The 20,832-nt window shown below is 48.6% G+C and overlaps 2 protein-coding genes across 15 annotated transcripts; one reads left to right on the forward strand and one right to left on the reverse strand.

Moving 5' to 3' along the window:
• Nucleotides 1–8,410: 8,410 nt before the first annotated feature.
• Jmjd6 (jumonji domain containing 6) lies at nt 8,411–14,746 on the reverse strand. Of its 13 annotated transcripts, none has more exons than XR_001779858.2 (7): nt 14,044–14,746; nt 13,311–13,699; nt 12,048–12,334; nt 11,427–11,524; nt 10,817–10,910; nt 9,969–10,107; nt 8,411–8,742 (listed from the first exon to the last, which is right to left on the reverse strand). XR_001779858.2 is itself a non-coding variant. In NM_001363363.1 (7 exons), the coding sequence occupies exons 1-7, from the start codon at nt 14,170–14,172 to the stop codon at nt 8,611–8,613; spliced, it is 1,263 nt and encodes a 420-aa protein (NP_001350292.1). In that variant the 5' UTR covers nt 14,173–14,428; the 3' UTR covers nt 8,411–8,610. The 13 variants fall into 13 exon arrangements, 3 of the variants coding, with proteins under 3 accessions (NP_001350292.1, XP_030101324.1, NP_203971.2); XR_388319.4 differs by having other exon boundaries at nt 11,389–11,524; NR_156486.1 differs by having other exon boundaries at nt 10,817–10,905; nt 11,389–11,524; nt 14,044–14,428.
• On the forward strand, nt 14,494–20,719 carry Mettl23 (methyltransferase like 23). 2 transcript variants are annotated; one of them, XM_006534360.3, is made up of 6 exons: nt 14,665–14,753; nt 16,742–16,924; nt 19,233–19,337; nt 19,880–20,117; nt 20,195–20,279; nt 20,369–20,717. In XM_006534360.3, the coding sequence occupies exons 3-6, from the start codon at nt 19,254–19,256 to the stop codon at nt 20,532–20,534; spliced, it is 573 nt and encodes a 190-aa protein (XP_006534423.1). In that variant the 5' UTR covers nt 14,665–14,753; nt 16,742–16,924; nt 19,233–19,253; the 3' UTR covers nt 20,535–20,717. The 2 variants fall into 2 exon arrangements, with proteins under 2 accessions (NP_083141.3, XP_006534423.1); NM_028865.3 differs by lacking the exon at nt 16,742–16,924 and having other exon boundaries at nt 14,494–14,753; nt 20,369–20,719.
• Nucleotides 20,720–20,832: the final 113 nt, after the last annotated feature.

Below are 20,832 nucleotides of genomic sequence, written 5' to 3' on the forward strand. Positions count from 1 at the left end.
CTGAGCAGTCTCAGCTCACACAACAAAACGGGGCTCCAGCTTTGGCTAGATGCTAGACCAGAGTTGTTTTGTTCTTGACATGTGGCAGAGGGGAAGGAATCCTAAGCCTACCAACATACTTACACATACAATGGTAAGTGCTCTACCACGGTAGGAGCCACATCCTACCAGGGAGAGTGACTATCTTACTGGGAAGAAACAGCACCATCTCACTTGTGAGCTCCAGCCATGACAGGAGGATCCCCTGTCAGCAGCGGGAAGGGCCCAATCCTATAACCACAGCCTCTGGGCTTAAGGGGGGATGTGTCTCCTCTTAGTGGTAGTTGATGAGAAAAACTCAACTATACAAAAAAGGCTTTGTCTCTAGGCTCCTGGCTTCTGACCCCTACAGGCCATGCAACGTATATGAGCCTTATTTTAGTCTAAGACCCTGAGCCCTTCCAGTGCTGGGATTACAGATGTGAGCTACCACACTCTCCTGCTCCCAGGTTCTGTTTCTTAGTTTTATTTACTTTTGAGTGTTTTGCTTTCATTTATGTCTGTGCAACACATGCAATCCTGGTGCCTAAAGAGAACACTGCATTCCCTAGAACTGGAGTTGAGGTACGTACGGTTCTGTGTTCTGTTCCATCTTGCGGCTGGAGTGTGTGAACTCCGCTCGAGCACTAGTCTACATTTCATCCATCCTTACTGACATCAGAGTGCAGGGCTGGTGGGACACAGTCCAAGATGGGGGCCCCAGCCGGGTGAGTAGTGATGCAGGCTGAGGCCAAGGAGTCAGGGGTTTTCAAACTCCCCAGAATCCAGTCACCTCTGGGAACTAGGGGACCACATGGCTGGTGATGAGCCTTGGGCCAGGGGGTTCTCTGTAGCCTCCCCTCCCCCAGCCTTAGGGTTCCCCACTGTTTACACCTGGATGGAGCTTGCCTGCTCAATCTTTCTGCCATACTGCTGGAACGTGCCGCTTTGCTGTTTGGAGCCACAGTGCTCATCCTGCTACTGGATTCCGAGATTATTTGGCGGGAATCGGGCCCCCTCCCCCTTCCTTCATAACTGAGTGTCGGAACAGTAAAATTGAGCTTTGTTCAGAGTGACCTTGACTTGGCTCCGTTCTTTCTTCCGTCCGTCTAGTTCCTCTCTTTCAGCCCGAGTTGCCATCTTAGTTGAACCGTTCATTGTGAGCTGCTGGTCGGCCGCAACAGTTCTCAAACTCTCTGACACCCAGAGGAGGAGGACACATGGGACAGAGAGCACAGCCACCATGAAGTATGTGGGGGGTAGCGGCCCAAGAGGGCTGCAAGTCTGGGTCCAGGGCAGCGAAGATGGAATATAGGATTTAGTCAGTAATAACTTGAGATTATCGGAGAGAGGTGGAGGTTAGGAAGTGGCCCAGCCATTGATCTGTTTTAGGCACATCAAAATATAAAGGCTGAGTGTGTGTCCTCTTAGTGGTAGTTGATGAGAAAAACTCAACTATACAAAAAAGGCTTTGTCTCTAGGCTCCTGGCTTCTGACCCCTACAGGCCATGCAACGTATATGAGCCTTATTTTAGTCTAAGACCCTGAGCCCTTCCAGTGCTGGGATTACAGATGTGAGCTACCACACTCTCCTGCTCATGAACCCTGAACTTTGGGAAGGATAGTGAGAAGCACTGCCGCTGGGTTCAATTTAAGTAATTAATTGGGGCTGGGCAGTGGTGGCGCACGCCTTTAATCCCAGCACTTGGGAGGCAGAGGCAGGCGGATTTCTGAGTTCAAGGCTAGCCTGGTCTACAGAGTGAGTTCCACAGCTAGGGCTACACAGAGAAACCTTGTCTCAAGCCCCCCCCCCCCAAAAAAAAGTAATTAATTGGGTACTGGGTACTACTACAGTGATGAGCTGGGGGTGGGAGTGGGGGATCTCTGGCTTAGCTCAGGGTTGAGTGTCCTGGAACTCAGAGGGGCCTTCTGTGGGATATTCAGGCAGTGTGGCTCCATAAGAAGGCAGCTTCCCTCTATGGCGCTTTTTTTCTTTTTCTTTTTCTTTTTTTTTTACAAGACATGGTTTCTCTGTGTAGCCCTGGCTGCCCTGGAACTCAGGCTGGCCTCGAACTCAGAGAACTGCCTGCCTCTGCCTCCCGAGTGCTGGGATTAAGGGCATGTGCCACCACGCCCAGCTTCTATGGCACTTCTTGATGAGACAGTTCTTGCTTGCCCAAGCTGTTTATTCACGGTTAATTGTGGAAAATGGGTGCATACAACTTACTCAGGGTGGACCAGAGATTAAATACCGTTTGCAGGAAGGAATGTCCAGGAAGGGAAGCTTATTGGCTAAGCCTTTAGGCCTGTTTAGATACCTCATTAACATGGAGAACTCTGTGCTATGGGACTGGTGGTCACCATCCTCATGTGGGATGTCGTGGTTCAGGAGGTGGATGCTCTGGGACAGGATCTGAGTCAGGAGTAGATGAAGCTCTTACCGTTCTCAGATACGAGAAACAATGGGGTTTTGGAATCCGCTCAACCTTCCCAGTTTTTGTGTGGTAGCACGATTCCATGTGCCCCACATTGAGGTTCAAGCTGTGAGCTACCAGACCAAACCTTGGTTCCTCTGCAGAAGTGCTCTTAACTAGCGAGCCATGTCTCCAGTTCCCTAGCCCTGTTTATTTTTAGTGTACCTTTAGCCTAGCATAGTTCTAGCATCCAGGAGGCTGAGGTGGGAGGGTCCAAAGTCAAGGGCCATCCTGTTTCCCAAAAAAAGTATACAATGTATTTTAAAGTTTTTTTTTGAGACAGAGTCTTGGTAGTCCTGGTTGTCAACCAGGTTTAGCCATAAATTGTATTTTTCAGAGGGCTATTTTGGAGCCAGGCCTGGTGGTACAGGCCTTTAGGCTCAGCATTCCTGAGGCAGACACAGGCAGATCCTCTGTGAGTTCGAGGTCAGTCTGGTCTACATAGCAGGTTTCAGGACAGCCAGGGCTACAGAAAAAGACCTTGTCTCAAATAACAAAACACAACACAAAGTCAGTTCTGCTATCAGAGCACGTCCTAATGACCATGGTCTTAGAATTAGAAATGATGAGAAGACACAGGAGGAAACACTACAAAACCACAATCTCAGCCGGGTGTGGTGGCGCACGCCTTTAATCCCAGCATTTGGGAGGCACAGGCAGGCGGATTTCTGAGTTGGAGGCCAGCTTGGTCTACAAAGTGAGTTCCAGGACAGCCAGGACTACACAGAGAAACCCTGTCTCAAAAAAAAAAAAAAAAAAAAAAAAAAAATCGAGAAAAAAAAAACCAAAAAAAAAAAAAAAAAAACCACAATCTCAAACCAACATGCTTTATTCAAAATGAACAAGTTTTATACAAGACTTAAAACACTAGGGCAGAACCCACAGTGAGAGGGCCACCTGACAAGAAGAGACTGGTGCTTAGGGAAGTCTGGCTTCTAGGAGGCATCCAGTTACCATGGAGACAGCAGGCTTGGGCAGGTTCTCCCTGGGGAGATTTCTGGGGGATAAGTGGTTTGCGTTCTTGAACTAAACAATGAGACACAGTTGAGAGGCACCAGGGAAAGACCCCACGGCTGAGATGGTGACCCTGTACACTGAAGTCAGTGTACTATCTTGACAAGGGCAGGGGGATGTTAAGTGGAGCCAAACCCCACCTTGAACTCATCAGAACACACACACACAAACCACACCACACACAAGCTAAGGAGTCCTCGCACCTGCTTCCTACACAGCAGCTTTTACATCTGCTGCATTTCTGCATTTCCATCCTTCTCTTGCCTCAAGTTCAAGGCCTCTGTGTAACGCACGGGCACAAGCAACTGCCCCGCTCTTTAGTGAAAGGACTTCAGCTTTTCTTCAGATGCCATGTGCTCATTTAAGCACACAGCTAGGACAGTGCTCATATTCTGTCCTTAGAACTAACACTTACATTTGATGAGAGCTGCCCTTGACTCCTGGCTTGAAATGCACATGTTTAAGCCTTTGACTCCACTACCTTCTTGTGGACAGCAGTGACCATGGCCCACTGAGCTGCACAGGCAGGTCAGGACCTGGGTAGGATGTACTTGCAGGCACTCAAGGCTTGAATATCTGGGAACTGGGCATTTGCAATCACAGCAAGAATGGTGCTCCTGTGCGGTGGCTTTCTCTGTCAGGATGTGACCCTAGGCAGTCTTTCACCAGACTGATGAACTATGTTGCCAAAGTCTTGGGGGTCTTTCTGTCCTTTCTCATCAGCCCGAGCTCCCTTTGCCCAGAACCCAGCTCTTCAGTTTAACCCTGCTGCTGTGGGTCAGCAGCTGCCTAGTGTTGCTGAGTTCTCTACTCTTTCTGTTACTGTTCTAGCTCATGCTGAGAGAATGGGAACAGGCGGGAGGCTCCACTTCCTGTCCAGAGCACTTGGCCACTCCTCTGCCCCTCTACCTCACCTCTCCTCTCCTTCCCCAGTGGAGTGTATTTGATGTGTGCATCAGGTCAGTAAGCGGAGCCAGGGATACGAAACCTCTGGCCTGGGTGGACTAAACCACACTTTATCTGTGGCACGGTCAGATGCTGGTTCTGCTGGTGTTTGGTGACTGAAAGGCACCTCTGGCAGCTGCTGATTTCTCCATTTGAGATTTCTGTACTTCTCAGGCCACTGGCATTATGTCCCATCAGGTCCAATGGTAGCAAAGAGATTTCTCCTTTGGTTGCTTACTTTATTTCAAATTTTGTTTTGAAACAGGATCTCAGTTAGCCCAGGCTGGGCCTGAACTTGGTGTGTAGCTGAGGCTGACCTTGAACTCCTGATCCCTTTGCTTAACCTCCCCTGTTCTATGGTCCAGGATAGTCTTGAATTGATCCTCCCACTTCGGCTTGCCAATGGCTGCTGTACTACCAGAATACACCACCTTACTCAGCTTCTTGTTTTCCTAGATTCTTAAAAACATTCTGTTGTTGCTGTTTTCCCAGACAAGCTCCACTTTGTTCCTTGGAAGACTAAGATTCACTCTGTAGACCGGGCTGGCCTTCAACTCGGAGATCCACCTGCCTCGGCTCCCTAATGCTGGGGTTAAAGCTTTGCCACCATGCCAGCTATTTTTGTTTTTTTAAGATTGTTGTTGGGCAGTGGTGACACAGATCACTAATGTCTGCATTTTGGGAGGCAGAGGAAGAGGCAGGTAGATTTCTGTGTAAGTTCAAGGCCAGCCTGGTCTATAGAATGAGTTCTAGGCCAGCCTGGGCAAAAGAAACTCAGTCTTGGGGAGGGGGATCTATTGTATGGGCATGAGTGTTTAGTCTGCACGTGTATCTGTGTACCGTGTGCATGCCTGGGCCTGCAGAGGTCAGAAGAGAGTGCTGGGTCTGCTGGAACTGGAGTAGAGGGTTGTGAGCCACCATGTGGGCGCTAGGAAGCAAACCCAGGTCTTTCTTCTGCTAGAGATGGTGTTCCAGAGGACAATTCCAGCTGAGGCAGACACCACCTCTGCAGAAGGATGCACATCTTCCTATCCAGCCGGCCACATAGTTGGATCAAGAACTCCATACATACCAGCCTGAACCTTAAGTTCCCGTGTCTCGGGCGCTCTGACAGGCAGTGCCACTGTTCCAATGAATCTACAGCTTTCTAGGTCACAGTCTGACTGGGGACAAGTCCCCTCTACTCATCAGAATGTCCTTGGCTATAGGACAGATTAAGGCAAACAGGTGAGTGTAACGGGTAAGAAAGGATCTTACCAGCCAGCCCGTTGTAAATGGAACGTTTATTCTCCTGTAGTAATTGTCGGCTCAGAGGCTCACCGCCTCGGTTGGCTAACCCAGGCCTAAAAGCGTATAGCATCCGTACAATGTAATCTAGGCCTAGATGTTTTCAGCCTCTGAGACTCGCTGCTGAATAAGCTCACTCTTTCTAGCTCTTTCTGAACTCTGTTGGCTGGTTCAGCTGTTCTGGCTCAAACTCCTCTCCAAGCTGGACCTAGTCTGGCTTTTCCTCTCTTGGTCTGACTTTCTGCTTCCTGGCCTCAAACTAACTCTGGCAATTTGTTCTAATCTTCTGGCTCCTTCTTGTTCCCTGGCTTGTTCTGTCTTCACCTATGTCTAGCTTGTTCTCCTTTCTCTCTCTCACCTCCATCTTTTTCTTCTTGTCAAGTAGCTTCCCTTTCCTCTCTCTTATCTGATTCACCACTTTGTCTGCCATTTACTTAGACATCACTTTCAAACATGGGTGCTTCCTCCTACAAACTAACTGTTTCCTTCATTGTTTGGGATTAAAGGTGTGTACGAAGGACTGAGACACACCACAACTAGAAACAGGGTTTTTCAGTAAACAACACAACCTTGGGGTTCACAGTGTGATCAAATATCCTGCAACACCCAGTCCCACCAGAGCTATTCAGAAGGACCCACAGATCCTGAAATGTGCCAGTTCCACCCAGAGATTTCTTTCCTGGATGTACAAGCCATTGTTGATGCATCCTGATGACATGTATAGGGGACGCAGGTCAGGAAGGTCACTCTGGAGTAGACAGCATTCCTTACTCATTACACACCCGTGGGAACCCACCTATCAGACCCTGGCCCAGTTACACCTCAAGTTCTGAGATGACAACTCCAACACCACCAGCCCTGAGGTCCAAGCACGTCTTCTACTGTTCCCCAAAATATACCACACTGAGACTTCAGCTTCCCCTGCTCAGAACGACTCTAATACAGCAGAGTGCTCAGCAATGGCTGCAGAGCCTGCGGCAGGTCACTGCCCTGAGCAGCACTTGAATTACTGAGCTCCAGCATGCTCAACTACAACAGCATAGAGCCTTCTCCCCCGCTGTATTAGTCCCAGCGTGGCTCTGTGCTAGTGGAGCTTACGCATTCCTGGCGACTCTATGGGAGCCGTAAGACAGCATCTGCCCAAAGAAGGAACTTGGGCCAGAGAAAGAAGAGCCACAGTCAAAGACAGAGGCTAGAAGGTAGGAGCAGAAGACTGAAAACTGAGATGGGTGACAACCAACAGCTTACACAATAGATCCTTACAGAGACTCTATCGGCTCTGGGATGAGTACAGCCTCCACAAGGGTTCCTCCTACTCCTGCCAAGGAAAGCACAATTGCCTGTAGCCGGCAGGTAGACAGCATAGCTGGGCCAAAGCTAAATGGCAACAGTAAGACAGAACCCCACCAGGCAAGATGGCACACGCCTTTAGTCCCAGCACTCGGGAGGCAGAGGCAGGCAGATCTCTGAGTTCAAGGCCAGGCTAGTCTACAGAGTTCTAGGACAGTCAGGGCTAGCTACAGAGAAAAACCCTGTCTTGAAAATGAAACGGCAAACAATTTGGTGGTGCAAGATCCTAGCACTGAAGAGGTTGAGGCAGGAAGATCCTTAGTTCAAAGCCAGCAGGATTATGTAATCAGATACCATCTCAACTGTCCCTCCCTGAAATGAGCAAAACCTCAGACCTCACATTACAGCCTACTGTCACTTCCCAAGCACAGCTGGGGGTGTATAACATGACTCACAAGACAGAGAGCACATGTGAACACAGCAGTGGAAAGGACGGCCAGTCCCATAGATTCAACTGAGGAGACAACCTGATTGTCCCCATTCAATTCCAATCACACCAGGGAACGTAGAAAAAACCAGGATCCTGGACTGTCATTATGCAGTTCTAGATTGCTCCGAGGCAAGGCAAAGGAATGCCCCTTACCTGCAGCAGTCAAGCACTTCAGAATGCCACATGTCCCACAATCCAACCAGCACACACCGTGTCCAGCACACACCCTGTGAGTCCACATTTCTCTGTGGGCCCGTCACTATCCACACAGGAGCAGGAGCCAGCAAATGCTTTTTGGTTTTGAAGTTAACTTAAGTCCAATTCTCTATGTCTTTTTTGGAACAGGTTTCTTCTGTGTAGATCTGGCTGTCCTCTGCCTTCAGCATGCTTCGATTAAACACACCCAGCGCCCACACCTGGCTTACTTAGAACTAATCTTGTTTAAAAAGAGAAACAGAAACAAGTCTAGAGGAATGATTAAGATGTTATACAGGGTCAGGCGTGGTGGCGCATGCCTTTAATCCCAGCACTCAAGAGGCAGAAGCAGGCGGATTTCTGAGTTCGAGGCCAGCCTGGTCTACAGTGAGTTCCAGGACAGCCAGGGCTATACAGACCCTGTCTCGAAAAACCAAGGGGAAAAATGAGGCAATGTTCTCAGGGCTGTGACAGCTGCTGGCAGCACCCGCTCACGGTGACACGGACTCAGAGAGAAGGCCTCCATTGCTTACGGCACCTGGAAATGGCTCTCAGAGAGGACAACTGCTCCAGTAATTCCCGACTGCCCTAGTCACGCCCAACAGAATACACAGCAGCAGGCACCCCCTCGTACACACACCCCAGGAAAGGAGCTTAGGGAGACTATGGTATGCCCCAAAGAAAGCTGTCCACAGTATAAAATGTATCCGTTTTTATTAAATAGGTAAAGGGTTTCATTGGCACCATCCACACGCCTTTGCCCCTAAGACATGACCACAGAGAAAAGCCACTGTACCACGTACTACCAACTCCCATCTGAGTGTCCTTGTTCTCTGGGTGTCAGCCCCCCAAGCCTGGCTGCGAGCATATCCTGGCACAGACAGCGGCCACATGTGGTCACCTGGAGGAGCTGCGCTCTTTGCTCACACAGTCATCCTGGGAGGTAGTGTCCCCATTTCCCACCATGCTGCAGGTTCTCCTCTTCTTCCTGCGGTGTGTCGTCCCATCACCTTCTGACCCAGATTCACACTGGACACAGGGAGGAAAAACAATTCAGGGCCGGGACAAGGACTTGACACTAAACTTCAGGACCTCCGCTCAATCCCTGGGGCTCACTTGGTAGGAGAGAACCAACTCCCTCAAGTCACTTTCTGCCTCCGCGTGTGCTACAGTAAATACTCAGATGTACAGGCACACACGTAATAAGTCAACGGAACATCCAGAAACATCTGGAGAGAGAGCACGGTAGCCAAGAGCACTTCCTCTCTTCTAAACAACAAAATTCACTGTCAAGTTTGTCTACAGAGGAACAATGTTCTTTATAGAGATACTGCAAACCAAAATGTTAAGATAGAAAAGACCTAGCAGGGTGTGGTGATGCACACCTGTAATCCCAGCGCTCTGGAAGCAGAGGCAGGCAGATCTCGGTGGGTTCAAGAGCAGCCTGGTTTACAGAGTTCCAGGACAGCCACAGCCAGGATGTGAGACTCTCAAAAACACAAACCAAAACCAAAAGCCCTTTACTGCCAGCACCTGGGAGGCAGCTTCAGGTGAATGTCTGCTGGTCTAAGGCCAGCCTGGCCTGAATGGCGAGTTCCACGACAGCCAGGGTATGTACAGAGACCCTGACTCAAAAACAAAAAAAAAAAGGAAAAAAGAAAAAAAAAAGGCCAGACGTGGTGTTCCATGCCTTTAATCCAGCATTCGAGGCCAGCCTGGTCTACAGACTGGGGTCCAGGAAAGCCGGGGCGACACAGAGAAACCCTGTTTTGGAAAAAAAACAGAAACAAAAAACCCTCAAAACTGAAATCACAAAACAAGAATTCCATGTGTGGACAAGACTTTCTTCCCTTTTTTCTAAATTATGGAACGTCGAGCACAGGGCTTTCCTAGGCTAGCACATTAGCAAGTGGTGCTAGCAGCAATCCCTCTGTCATGGCAGACCACCTTGAGCTGCTGTTAACTAAAGCAGGTCACCGGGTTTGCCTGTTTCTAGACTTACGTATTACCATCCACAGGGAAATTTGTACCCGGGGCTTCGTGCGTGGTCAGAATAGACTCTAATCCCTGTGATCCCAAGGCCACCGTGTCACAAACCTTCACACACCGGGGCACCTCTGCAGCAGACAAGCTCACATGTGTGAGCCGCTGTAAATGGGTGCCATCATGGGAAGGGCGGCACCTGTCCTGAGTGAGGACACTGCGCTCGCTCCGCTGCCCTTGAACTCAGGGGCCTAGGCAGGCGAGGGCCTCACCTCTGAGTCCGAGTCTGACGAGCTGGAACTAGAGGAGCTAGAAGAGTCGCTGGAGCTGTCAGAGGCAATGCCTGTGGACTCCTGGAGGTCAACTGCGTCGGCCAGGACTGCCAGCTCAGGGTGCTCCTGTTTCAAGATCCTGAAGGGCAAGAGGCAATGTTCTCAGGGCTGTGACAGCTGCTGGCAGCACCCGCTCACGGTGACATGGACTCAGAGAGAAGGCCTCCATTGCTTACAGCACCTGGAAGTGGCTCCAGGTGGCACCACTGGGCTGGGACAGACCACACAGGCTGTCCACACTCGCTGAAGGAAAACAACATTCTAGAGCCACGCGCCTGTGAGCACCAGCCACACACCTCTGGAGGCCGAGGTCCTTAAGGTTCTTGCCTTGAGACAAACAGCCCCTTTCCTACTTTTCTCCCTAAACCTTTTCTGGCTCATTTTCCTTTTCCTTTTTTTTTTTTTGAAAAAAGCCTTTCCTTCCCAAAGCACAGTGCTAGTGAGGGGGGTTGGGAGCTGGTTAGATTATACTAGTAAGAGCAGAGATAATTAGAGTCATAAGAAATAAGCTGTCACACAAAGAGACCACCCCTTCACTCAGAAGAGAAACTGAGCTGACTAATAGCAGTAGCCCTCCCCAGCAGCAACCTAACCTGGCATCCACTGTGACCAGCGACAAAGGACCTGCTGTATGCTGTGGCCTTGGAGTGGCCTCTCTGCAGCACAGTGGCCTACAGGGCAGAGTAAGTAGACCTCATGCCCGAGAGTCAGGGGAATAGCAGCCACCACCCTTGCTGGCCTCTCAGCAGGGAGGCAGCGCACTGAGCAAGCCAGAATCCCTCTCTTACCCCGAGAGCTGGTCCCTCCAGGTCAGGGTTGGGACACAGTGGCACGGGGTGGCTGGGGGTGGCTTGCACTGCCGCTGCCCGTGCTGTATCTGTTCTGTGGATAAACAGAGGAGCTAAGTCTCCAGGCCAGTTGCCTCACATGAACTGAAGGTACTAAGTTCAAATGAATGCTTCCAGGGAAAATAAAAACCTCAACAAAGGCTTTTGTTGTTGTTGTTGTTTTGGCTAGTGCTAGCTTTTATGTTTAAAAATAACAAACAAACGAATAAGAATAAAAAGAATAAGAAAAAAGAAGAAAACAGCACGAAAACAAAATAAGAAACAATCCCAATCGTGACCATGTCTTGACTGTGATGTTGGCCACACATGCAGAGCCAGCCGCACGTACCCAAGCACGATGCCACCTGGAGGCTAGCAGACCCCCTGCCGACTAGCTCTGACCTGGGCCCTTTCTACCCACAGGTCGGTAAGGCCCGGCTGTCCCCACACACAACATGGCAGCAGGGACCGCTTCCCTTTTCCTCTTTGGGGAAAAAGCTGGAACAAAGCAGAGGGAATAAACGGTTTCTCACCTATACCACTTCCTTGATAACTTTGGTCTCCCTCTTACCGTCTTGTGCCACACAACAGGGAAGTTGGTGCTGCTGGCAAAGTTCTGGGTGATGGCAATGGTGGTGTCAAGGTTGAGGACAACATGCCACCAGCCCCCTGAAATCCAACAAATGAAGAATTCAGTGACGATCAGCCCTGCAGATGCAGACACCCTGGGGGCCAACTCAGCACAGGCCGGCCTGTGCTCTCTCTCCACTGGGAATGGGCCCTGGAAGGCAGAGCCGAGCGAGCAATGGTGACACAGACTGTCTGCCTCCTGGGAAGCCAGCTGTGACCAACACTGCAAAAGCAAAGGTTCTAGGAGGACCCCTAGCCTTGAAACTCTCACTGCTGAAACTGCATCTATCCAGTTCTGCACTCACTCCAGCAAAAAGCCAGGGAAAGCAGGCAGAACCTGGCCTACTACTGGACACAGGCATGTGGGACATGGAGGTGCTCTCTCTCCCTTTGGACTTGAGTCCCTAACTCTGTCGCCACAGGAGGGAGTGCACACACCCAACAGATAAAAAGGGCCCTTCTGTCTCATTCTATGATTCTACTCCAAAATGGCAATACAGGACAAGTCCGGACCAGTCGGAGCTGGGACGAACAGGTATAGTTTCTTCTAGCTCATCTATACCTGGTACAAAGACAGTTTCTCCTGGTTTCTGTAATATCTCCAGGGGTTTGAATTCAGGTGGCCAGGTTGGAAGCTGTGTCCGGGGATAGATGACATTAAACCAGGTAATTGCTTCATCCTGTTGGTTCCCTCCTTCTTCTCGGGTCACCTTGATGAGTTCTCTGGGTGTGTTTGTTGGGAAGAGGCACCACCGCTTGTGACCCTGAACTAAGGCATTCCAGGCACTGGTCCCCAGAGGGTCGATGTGAATCCCAGTTCCAGAACGCGGTGGCCCCATCACAAACCACCTACAGGATGCAAGCATGAAGCCATGAGAGGTAATCTGAAATGCGTGTGACATAGAAGTCTCTATAATACACAATCATGCATGCTGTCTTCAGAGACTCTACATTCTGATATACAATATTAAGTGAACTATATATGAACTGACGTCTAACAGAAAAAATAATGGACTGATGCAAATTACTGCTGGACTTTTATTGATCCACTAGGTGTGGTAGCCCAAGCTCTTAATACCAACATCCTGGAGACAGACACAGATGGATCTTAATTTCAAAGCCTACCAGTGCTACACAGAGACCCCTATCTCAAAACACCCAAACCAAGCCTGGTGCAATATTGAACATCTTTAATGTCTAGCACTTAGAAGGCAGATCTCTGTGAGTTTAAGGTCAACCTGGTAACACAGTGAGTTACAAAGAGTCAGTATAAGAAACCACACTTGTAAAAATAGAAATAAAACTTCCTTGATAAAGCAATGGTTGCACTAAAATGACCTGGGGCTGGGCAGAGACGGCTCAGGTTAGAAGCACTCAATTCCTCAAAGCACCAAGGTTCAATTCTTAGCACCTCACATGATCCCAATGGCTCACAACTATCCATAATTGCAGCTCCTGAGGTTCTGACCTCAACCAACAGGCAGAGACTGGTAAAACATATACATGCATGAAGTTTTATTTAAAAAAAAAAAAATGCCCTGGAGGAATCCAGATGCCTCCCCACCCCCCCACCCCCATGGAATCCTTCTTCCGAAGTAGGACTATAAACAGGTCAATGTGTAGGGAAGACTTTCATTGCTTTTACAAGGTTAGACAGAGTTCTGCTAACAGGCTTGCGGATTTGTGTGTGTTTATCCAGAGACAGGGTTTCTTTGTGTAGCCCTTGCTGTCCTGGAACTCATTCTGTAGCCCAGGCTGGCCTTACAAAAATACCACTGCCTGTCACTGTCCATGGTTTTTGAAAACTTAACGTGAAATAATTTACCTGTAAGGGGGTCTGCGTTTCTCCCCCGCGTATTGGAAAAGATCATCTGTGAAAAACTTGGGCACCTTGTAGTCTTCCAAAAGTTTCCTTCTTTTGGGGTGTTCGCCATAGCTGCTATCGAAGATGTAAAGGGGACTGTCATCGCGGGTGCTCTCCATGTACTCGATGTAGTACTTCATCTTCATCTTAACCGAGTAGCCGTCATTATCCTCGCCGCACTTGAACTTCTGGTTCCGGTATTTCCTTTTGAGGCGCTCCAGAGTCCATTTCTCCTGTGCGGACCAGCCCTCTTGTGCATTGAGCAGAACCACGGGCTTGTAAGGCCTCTCGTAGCGCTCCACGAACTCTTTCACCGACAGCTGTAAGGCATCAGCTCTCTCCACGTTATCCTGCGGGAACAACAAAAGACCTGTCCCGTTAGGACACTGGAACAAGTCCAGTGGCGGATAAAGGTGTCCCACAGGGCCAATTAGCAAAGACACCCGTGAGCAATGGCACACACGAGCAAGGAACGAGCGAGCCTCTGCTCCTCCAGGGGGCCGGAGGGACGGAAGGAGGCCCACGTGCGTGCGGGCGAGCACGTCGCACCCGGAGCCACCCCTTCACGGGAGGGAGGGGCCCGAAGCTCCCACGACCGAGCGAGTTTTGACAGCCGGGCTGCGGGGCCCCATCGGGGGACCAGCGGCCCTCGGAAGGCGGGCAGCCGTCGTGTGGGGTCCCGCGCCCCGCTCACCGGCACGGCCGCGGGGTTCAGCGGGTAGCTCTCGTAGTAGTTGTGCCGGGTCCAGTCGAGCGAGTCCTTGAGCTCCGGCCGCGCACTTCGCTTGGCCTCGCGGATGCGCTTCTTGCTCTTGTGGTTCATCGTGAGCCGCTCGCCGTCCGGTTCCGCCCCGACCCCGACGCGGCTCGCGTTTCCTGCCACCAAACGCGCCCTCCCTCCCTGGCTGGCGCGGCCCCGAGACGCCCTTCGCTCCGGCCCGGCGCCTTTAAAGTCGCCTTCCAGAAGATTCACTCCTCAGCCGCCACCGGAGCTTTGGGTTGGGCGAACAGCGGCCTTCCTCCCCGCCCCACCGCCTCATGCGGTCCGCCATTGGCCTCAGCGACCTGCCAGACCCGCCTTCATGCACGCCAATTGGGCGCCATGTTGGGAAGGTCGCGTCGCCGACGCCCTGCCCCTCCCTGCTTTGGCCTACGCAACACTTCCGTCTGCGCGTCGCTTCCCTGCGGTCTCCTTCCGGCCGGGCCCGCTGCGGCCTCCGGCTTCCTGTGTTTGCCATGGACAGTGTCCGGCCCCGCGCTCCTTGGGCACCGCCTCCTGACCCGGCGTCCCTGGACTCCCCTACGTGCGAGCCCGGCCTCATGGCCGGGACCCAGCTCTTTCGGTTCCGGGAGGAGCCAGTTCCCGGAGGCAATCGGGCGGTGCTGGAGGTCCGCGTCCCGCAGGTGCGTGCGGCGGCACCCACGTGGGAGCCCCCTGTTTGGAGCGGGAGTGGGTTGTCCTTCAGTTCTCGGCTTCGTTCATTAGCACCAGGTCTGGTGTGAAGCCCGGTGAGGGGTTAAGTGCGCTCCAGTGACACATTTAGGGACAGTGCCAGGAAGTTCACTGAATTCCACCAGGAAAGTGGCTGTCTTGTCCTGTGATGCTAACTTTGTACTCTTTTGAAAGCATCTGTCAGTATATCTAACACGGCCTGCCCCCCTCCCCACCAAACCTCCGGGTACTCTTGATTGAACCTCTGCCTGTTAGGCAAGTGCTCCGCCACTGAGTGGTAGCCCTAACTCTCTGTTTTATTTCTGAGCTCAGGCAGGCTTTGAATTTGAACCCCCGTTTCCCGCTTCTTAGGGTTAGGAGTGTGCGCCACCATGCTGGCTTAAACAGTGCCGGGGCTCGAATCCAAGATCCATACACGATAGATGATAGTTGTGCTTTTGAGTTTATCCCAAACCCCGTAATCTTTGCTGTTTAAATTTTGGGACCAGGGATTCCTGTCTCCAACACCCCAATAAAATTTTATACATCGGCACTGGCTTGTTCCCTCCGAGCTCATAGCTACTCTAAAACTGACTAACTCTTCCCAGGTAGTCGGGTTTTACAAAGGATTTTCGTGTTGTAATGTAGGCAGCTGGACCATAGGTAGGTAGGTGTCCCTGGCAATAGTAAGGGGAGCAGAAGGTATAGCCTTCTGCTATACAATGCTGCCACCTGTAGCAGTCCTCGTTTGTTTGTTTTTTTTCCCAGACTTCTACACAAGTGAAGCAGAGATTTTGTTTTGAGACAGGGTCTCTCTATGTATCCCTGGTTATTGTGGAACACATTCTGTGAACCAGTCTGGACTCAGGGTTCACCGTGCCTCTGCCTTTGGAGTGTTGGGATTAAAGGTGTATTCCTCCGCCCTCCCAGCAGCCTCTAACATTAGAGAAGAGATTCTTGGCTGTGTACTACAGAGAAATATTTCAGGACAAATAAGCGTGAAGCAGAGTTGGAAGATACTAATAACCTGGATCTTTTTAAGTTTGGGCATTAATAGACAACTAGGAAAAGGACAAGAAGGCATGGGGTACAGACTTCATAAGTCAGAATACTGCACTTGAGTGTCTTAATAGCCATATGAATGATTTGGTAACATCTGGAGTTAAATTGTTTAAGGAATTTTTTTGTTTGTTTGTCTTGTTTTGTTTTTCGAGACAGGGTTTCTCTGTATAGTCCTGGCTGTCCTGGAACTCACTTTGTAGACCAGGCTGGCCTCGAACTCAGAAATCCACCTGCCTCTGCCTCTGCCTCCCGAGTGCTGGGATTAAAGGCGTGCGCCACCACGCCCGGCTGTTTCAGGAATTTCTAAGAAACTTGTTTTAGTAAATAAAACCATAGAACATTCTGGTTTGAAATATGTCAATATAAAGAACTCTGCTCCTCTGTAGACAAATGTCACGGTGAATTTTGTTAGTTGTACTAAAATTTGATCCTCACTTGGTGAGAGACTAGTCTTAGGGATGAGATCTTGACTTTCCCATGTCCTCCTTGTTTTTAGTTTGTCCTTTCTCAGCAGGTCAGTGTTACAGGGGAAAACACATAAGAGGCAGACCAAAACAACTTGTTTCTGTAGCTTCCAAATGTCTTCATGTCAAAAACTCTTGAATTTCCTTCCAAATTTAGGGAGTAAAGACACTCAATATGAGTAAAGAACCCCGGGGTTTTTATACACAAATCTGCATTTCTTCTAGAAACATCCTTCTCTGGGCCTTTATTGTACTCAAAGCCTAATCCATTGTGTTATAGACATATGTTAAGTCAGGGTCTCATGCTTAGGTACTGATATTTGTTTTTTGAGACTGGATTTCATTATGGAGTTCTGGCTGGCCTGCCCACTTGTGCCTTTCAAGTGTATTAAAGCCATGCACCACCATCCCCTGCTTTATTTTTTTATTTACAGATTAATTTTTTGCTGGAATTGATGGCCCATGCCCTTAATCCCTCCTTTAATCCCAGCATTCAAAAGGCAGAGGCAAGAGGATCACTGGAGTTTGAGGCCAACATAGTCTGCACAGTCACAACACAGTGACTTCCTCTCGAAAATGAAGAGTGGGAAGCTTTGAACTGCTGAATCTTCCATCTGGTCTGTATTTTTGCCCCGGGACTTCATTTACATCAAGTGCATAAGTACAGTAAACAAAACAATGTTTCTCTGGCTTTTTCCATCATTCATTTTCTAGTGTTCTTCATTCTTCTTGCCTCCACCCCTCAGTATTACGTTCCCTCTCTGCTCCCCAAATAAAGTTTATTTTTATGTTTCTTGTTCTTTTTTGAATCAAAGTCTATGCAATCCTGGCTGACTGAACTCATGGAGATCTACCTAGCTCAGCCTCTCAAGTGTTGAGATTAAAGGGGAGTATCACTGCATAGGCTTTTTATGCTTATAGGTATTTTGCCTGTATGTATGTATGTCTGAGCACCACCTATGTGTGTCCTCAGAGGCCAAAAAGGGCTATTAGGTCACTTGGAACAGAAGATCCAGATGTTCGCTGGCTGCCATAAGGGTGATGGAAATTGAACCCTGATCCTCTGGAAAAGCAGAGCTCTTTCCAATCCCTATTATTGTTATTTTTAAGTAGGGTTATGACATTTTGGCCTGACTGGCCTTGAGTTTGGGGCCCTCCTGTCTGCCCCCCTTCCTTCCAGTGCTGGAGTGACCAGTGTTTACCACTATACCCATCCATGTGCCGTTAGTGGACTGATGAGTAAACTCAGTCCCTAGAGTAAATTTGGCCCTCTCTTTCTTTTACAGCTTTGATAAGCTTTGCCAAAGCTAGTCTATCAGGGCACCCCTTCTTCCAGAAGACAGGCAGAAGGCTTATATTTCTGTTGCTAATATTCAGTGCTTTGTGCCTGGCATTGCATATTAACTACCCTAGGGAGACAGTGTCTGTAGTTGAGAGACTGAAGCCCTGACAAGTAGGTCATGTGACATTACACATCTGGATCTGGAGTAGTTGGTGGGGGAGGCTCATTGTGGAAGCATATTTTTCCTCTAAATGCTCCCCAGATTCTAATTGTTTGTTTTTACACAGAATCTAGAAGTCTAGTTCTGGCTGGCCTTTGATTTGTATGTAGTCAAGGTTGGCCTTGAACTTCTGACAATGCTCCTTCCTCCTATATGATAAGATTAGAAGTGGGAACCACATTCTGAAAGTTTTTTTTTTTTTTTTTTGGTTTTGTTTTTCGAGATAGGGTTTCTCTGTATAGCCCTGGCTGTCCTGGAACTCACTCTGTAGACCAGGCTGGCCTCAGAACTCAGAAATCCGCTTGCCTCTGCCTGGCAGATTTCTGAGTGCTGGGATTAAAGCCGTGCGCCATCACGCCCGGCTTCTCTTTTTGTTTTTTAAAATTCAGCCCCACACATGCCCCCTCCTGAGGGACATGCAGTCAGGCATGAGTTGAAAGACTTCCAAGATTTAGGAATGAGATAGGATAGGGACATGGGTCAGATGGAACAGGGTTTCTCTAGCACATATGTAGGTCTGGGTTTGATTCCCAGCACTTCATAAAATTGGGTGTTGGCACTTAGCTGCAGTCCTAGTACTTAGCAAGTAGAGCCAAGAAGATGAAAAGCTTATGGTCATCCTAAGCTACACAGTGAGACCAGCCTGAGCTACAGGAGACCACTGCCTTAAAACAATCAGAGCTACACAGAGAAACCCTGTCTTGGAAAAAAAATAAGGCTGAAAAGATGGCTTTGGTAAAGACACTTGCCTACAAGCTGAACAGCCTGACCTGAACTTCATCCCACAAGGTGAAGATAACTGACAAGTTGTCCTCTGGCTTCCACATATGCAATTTTTTTTTGAAAGATAGCCATTTTTGGTTTTACCTTCTAGTACCATCTTGTACTTAGAATTCAAAACTTCTGTGGGCCAATAAAACTCCGATCTGCTATGCCTGTGGGCTGTAGCCAGACTAAAGGCACTTGTTTGGGCAACCATCTCCTGCTGCTATAACCTCAAATCTTGCTTTACTGTTGTAGCCTTTATTTCCAACAAGATACTGCACATGACTGTCCAGTATGTAATATGTACAGTGTATGCGCTAGTCCAAAAAGTCATACTGTCCCTTCTCATTTTAAATGCTTGCAGAGGTGCTAGAGAGATGGCTTAGATGCTGCTCTTGCAGAGATCTGAGCTAGTTTCAGAATCACCAGGCATACTCATGCATGTACATATGTACAGACAAAACCCATACATAAAACCTGGGTTCAATCTAGGTAAATATGCCTATAATTCCAGCATTCAAGAGAAAAAGGCAGGATCAAGACCAGTCTGGGCTACATTGTAATAAAAGGACTGGTTTCAGAACCTGCCAGGTGTGAACTAGAGCAGGCCAGGAGTGTCATGGTAATAATGTATGTTAATGATGAACTTTCTTTGCAGGTCCTGCATGTCCAGTATGGAATGTATGTTTGGCCCTGTGCTGTAGTCCTGGCCCAATACCTGTGGTTTCACAGAAGATCTCTACCAGGCAAAGCTGTCTTAGAGGTAACCAGAGTTACCAAAATACTGGGTTATATTTGCTGTACCTTCATGCATTTAAATTAATCGGTTCGGCAAAGTTTGAAATTCTGAACTGGGAAAAGTATGTTTTTAAATTAAAGTGGCAAGTCTGGAAATTTTAGCTGTAAATGGAATACCAGTTTAGCAGCAGAGGTCTAAGTGGCTAATCCAAGTCACGTTTTCTGGCACTACAGTCAGGTTATTTTCTATTCCAGAACCTGTAAGCCTGAAGTAGTCCTTTAAATTTGAAGTATTTTTACTCAGAAATCTGCCTGCCTCTGCCTCCCAAGTGCTGGGATTATAAGGCGAGCACCACCATGCCCGGCCTAAGTACTTACTCCTTAGCAATTTAGTTAACCATTAACTTCTAAACCCAGACTGCTTATTGCCAGGGGTAGTGTTATGCCTTTAGTCCCAGCCTTCAGATGAAAACAGGCAGATGTTCAAAGCCAGCCTAGCTAGAATATGCAAACTATCTCATTTGGGATGGGAAAACTAAATTATTCTTAAATGCCATCTTCATTTAGGTTGGCGCTGGAGTGAGCCTTCCTGGGATTTTGGCTGCCAAATGTGGTGCTAAAGTAATACTATCTGACAGCTCAGAGTTTCCTCACTGTCTGGATATCTGCAGGCAAAGTTGCCAGATGAATAACCTGCCACAGGTCGAAGTTGTAGGACTGACATGGGGCCACATATCAAAGGACATTCTGTCTTTGCCACCACAAGACATCATTCTTGGATCTGATGTGTTCTTTGAACCAGAAGGTAAGTATAATTTATAGCAAACTTGGCTGGATGTATCTTAGAAAACTCACTTAAAAAACCATGCCACCCCTCCCCAGACTTTGAAAGCATTTTAGCCACAGTATACTTCCTGATGCAGAAGAATCCAAAAGTTCAATTTTGGTCTACATACCAGGTCCGAAGGTGAGTATGGACAATTTACTAGCTGCTTTTATATCAATACAGTAAAACAGAAAAAGCTTAAAATTATAAAGACAATTTCTTTTTTTAAGTGCTGACTGGTCACTTGAAGGCTTGCTCTACAAGTGGGATATGAAATGTGTGCATATTCCTCTGGAGTCTTTTGATGCCGACAAGGAAGACATAGCAGAGTCTACCCTTCCAGGAAGACATACTGTTGAAATGCTGATCATCTCCTTTGCAAAGGACAGTTTCTGAATGAATTGTACCTCAATATGTTCTGGGACAGTGTCAAAATGGAATAACCTGGCATAAAGCTGAATTATCTGAGGAAACTCAATGGGTATGAAGATGATCAATTCTGTAAGCCTTGTGGCTGTGCTGTCATGCCTAGGATAGCATTCAACATAACTTTAACAAAATTAAACATTCAAAAAGGCTTAGACTACTCCCAATCATTAAAGTAGGACCACACTGACACTGAAGTACCTACCAGTAAAAAGCAGTCCAACCCACATTTTATACCTTAAGGCTGTTAACATTCAAAGTAAATAAT

The sequence above is a fragment of the Mus musculus genome, chromosome 11, assembly GCF_000001635.26.
Source record: "Mus musculus strain C57BL/6J chromosome 11, GRCm38.p6 C57BL/6J".
NCBI lineage: Eukaryota > Metazoa > Chordata > Mammalia > Rodentia > Muridae > Mus > Mus musculus.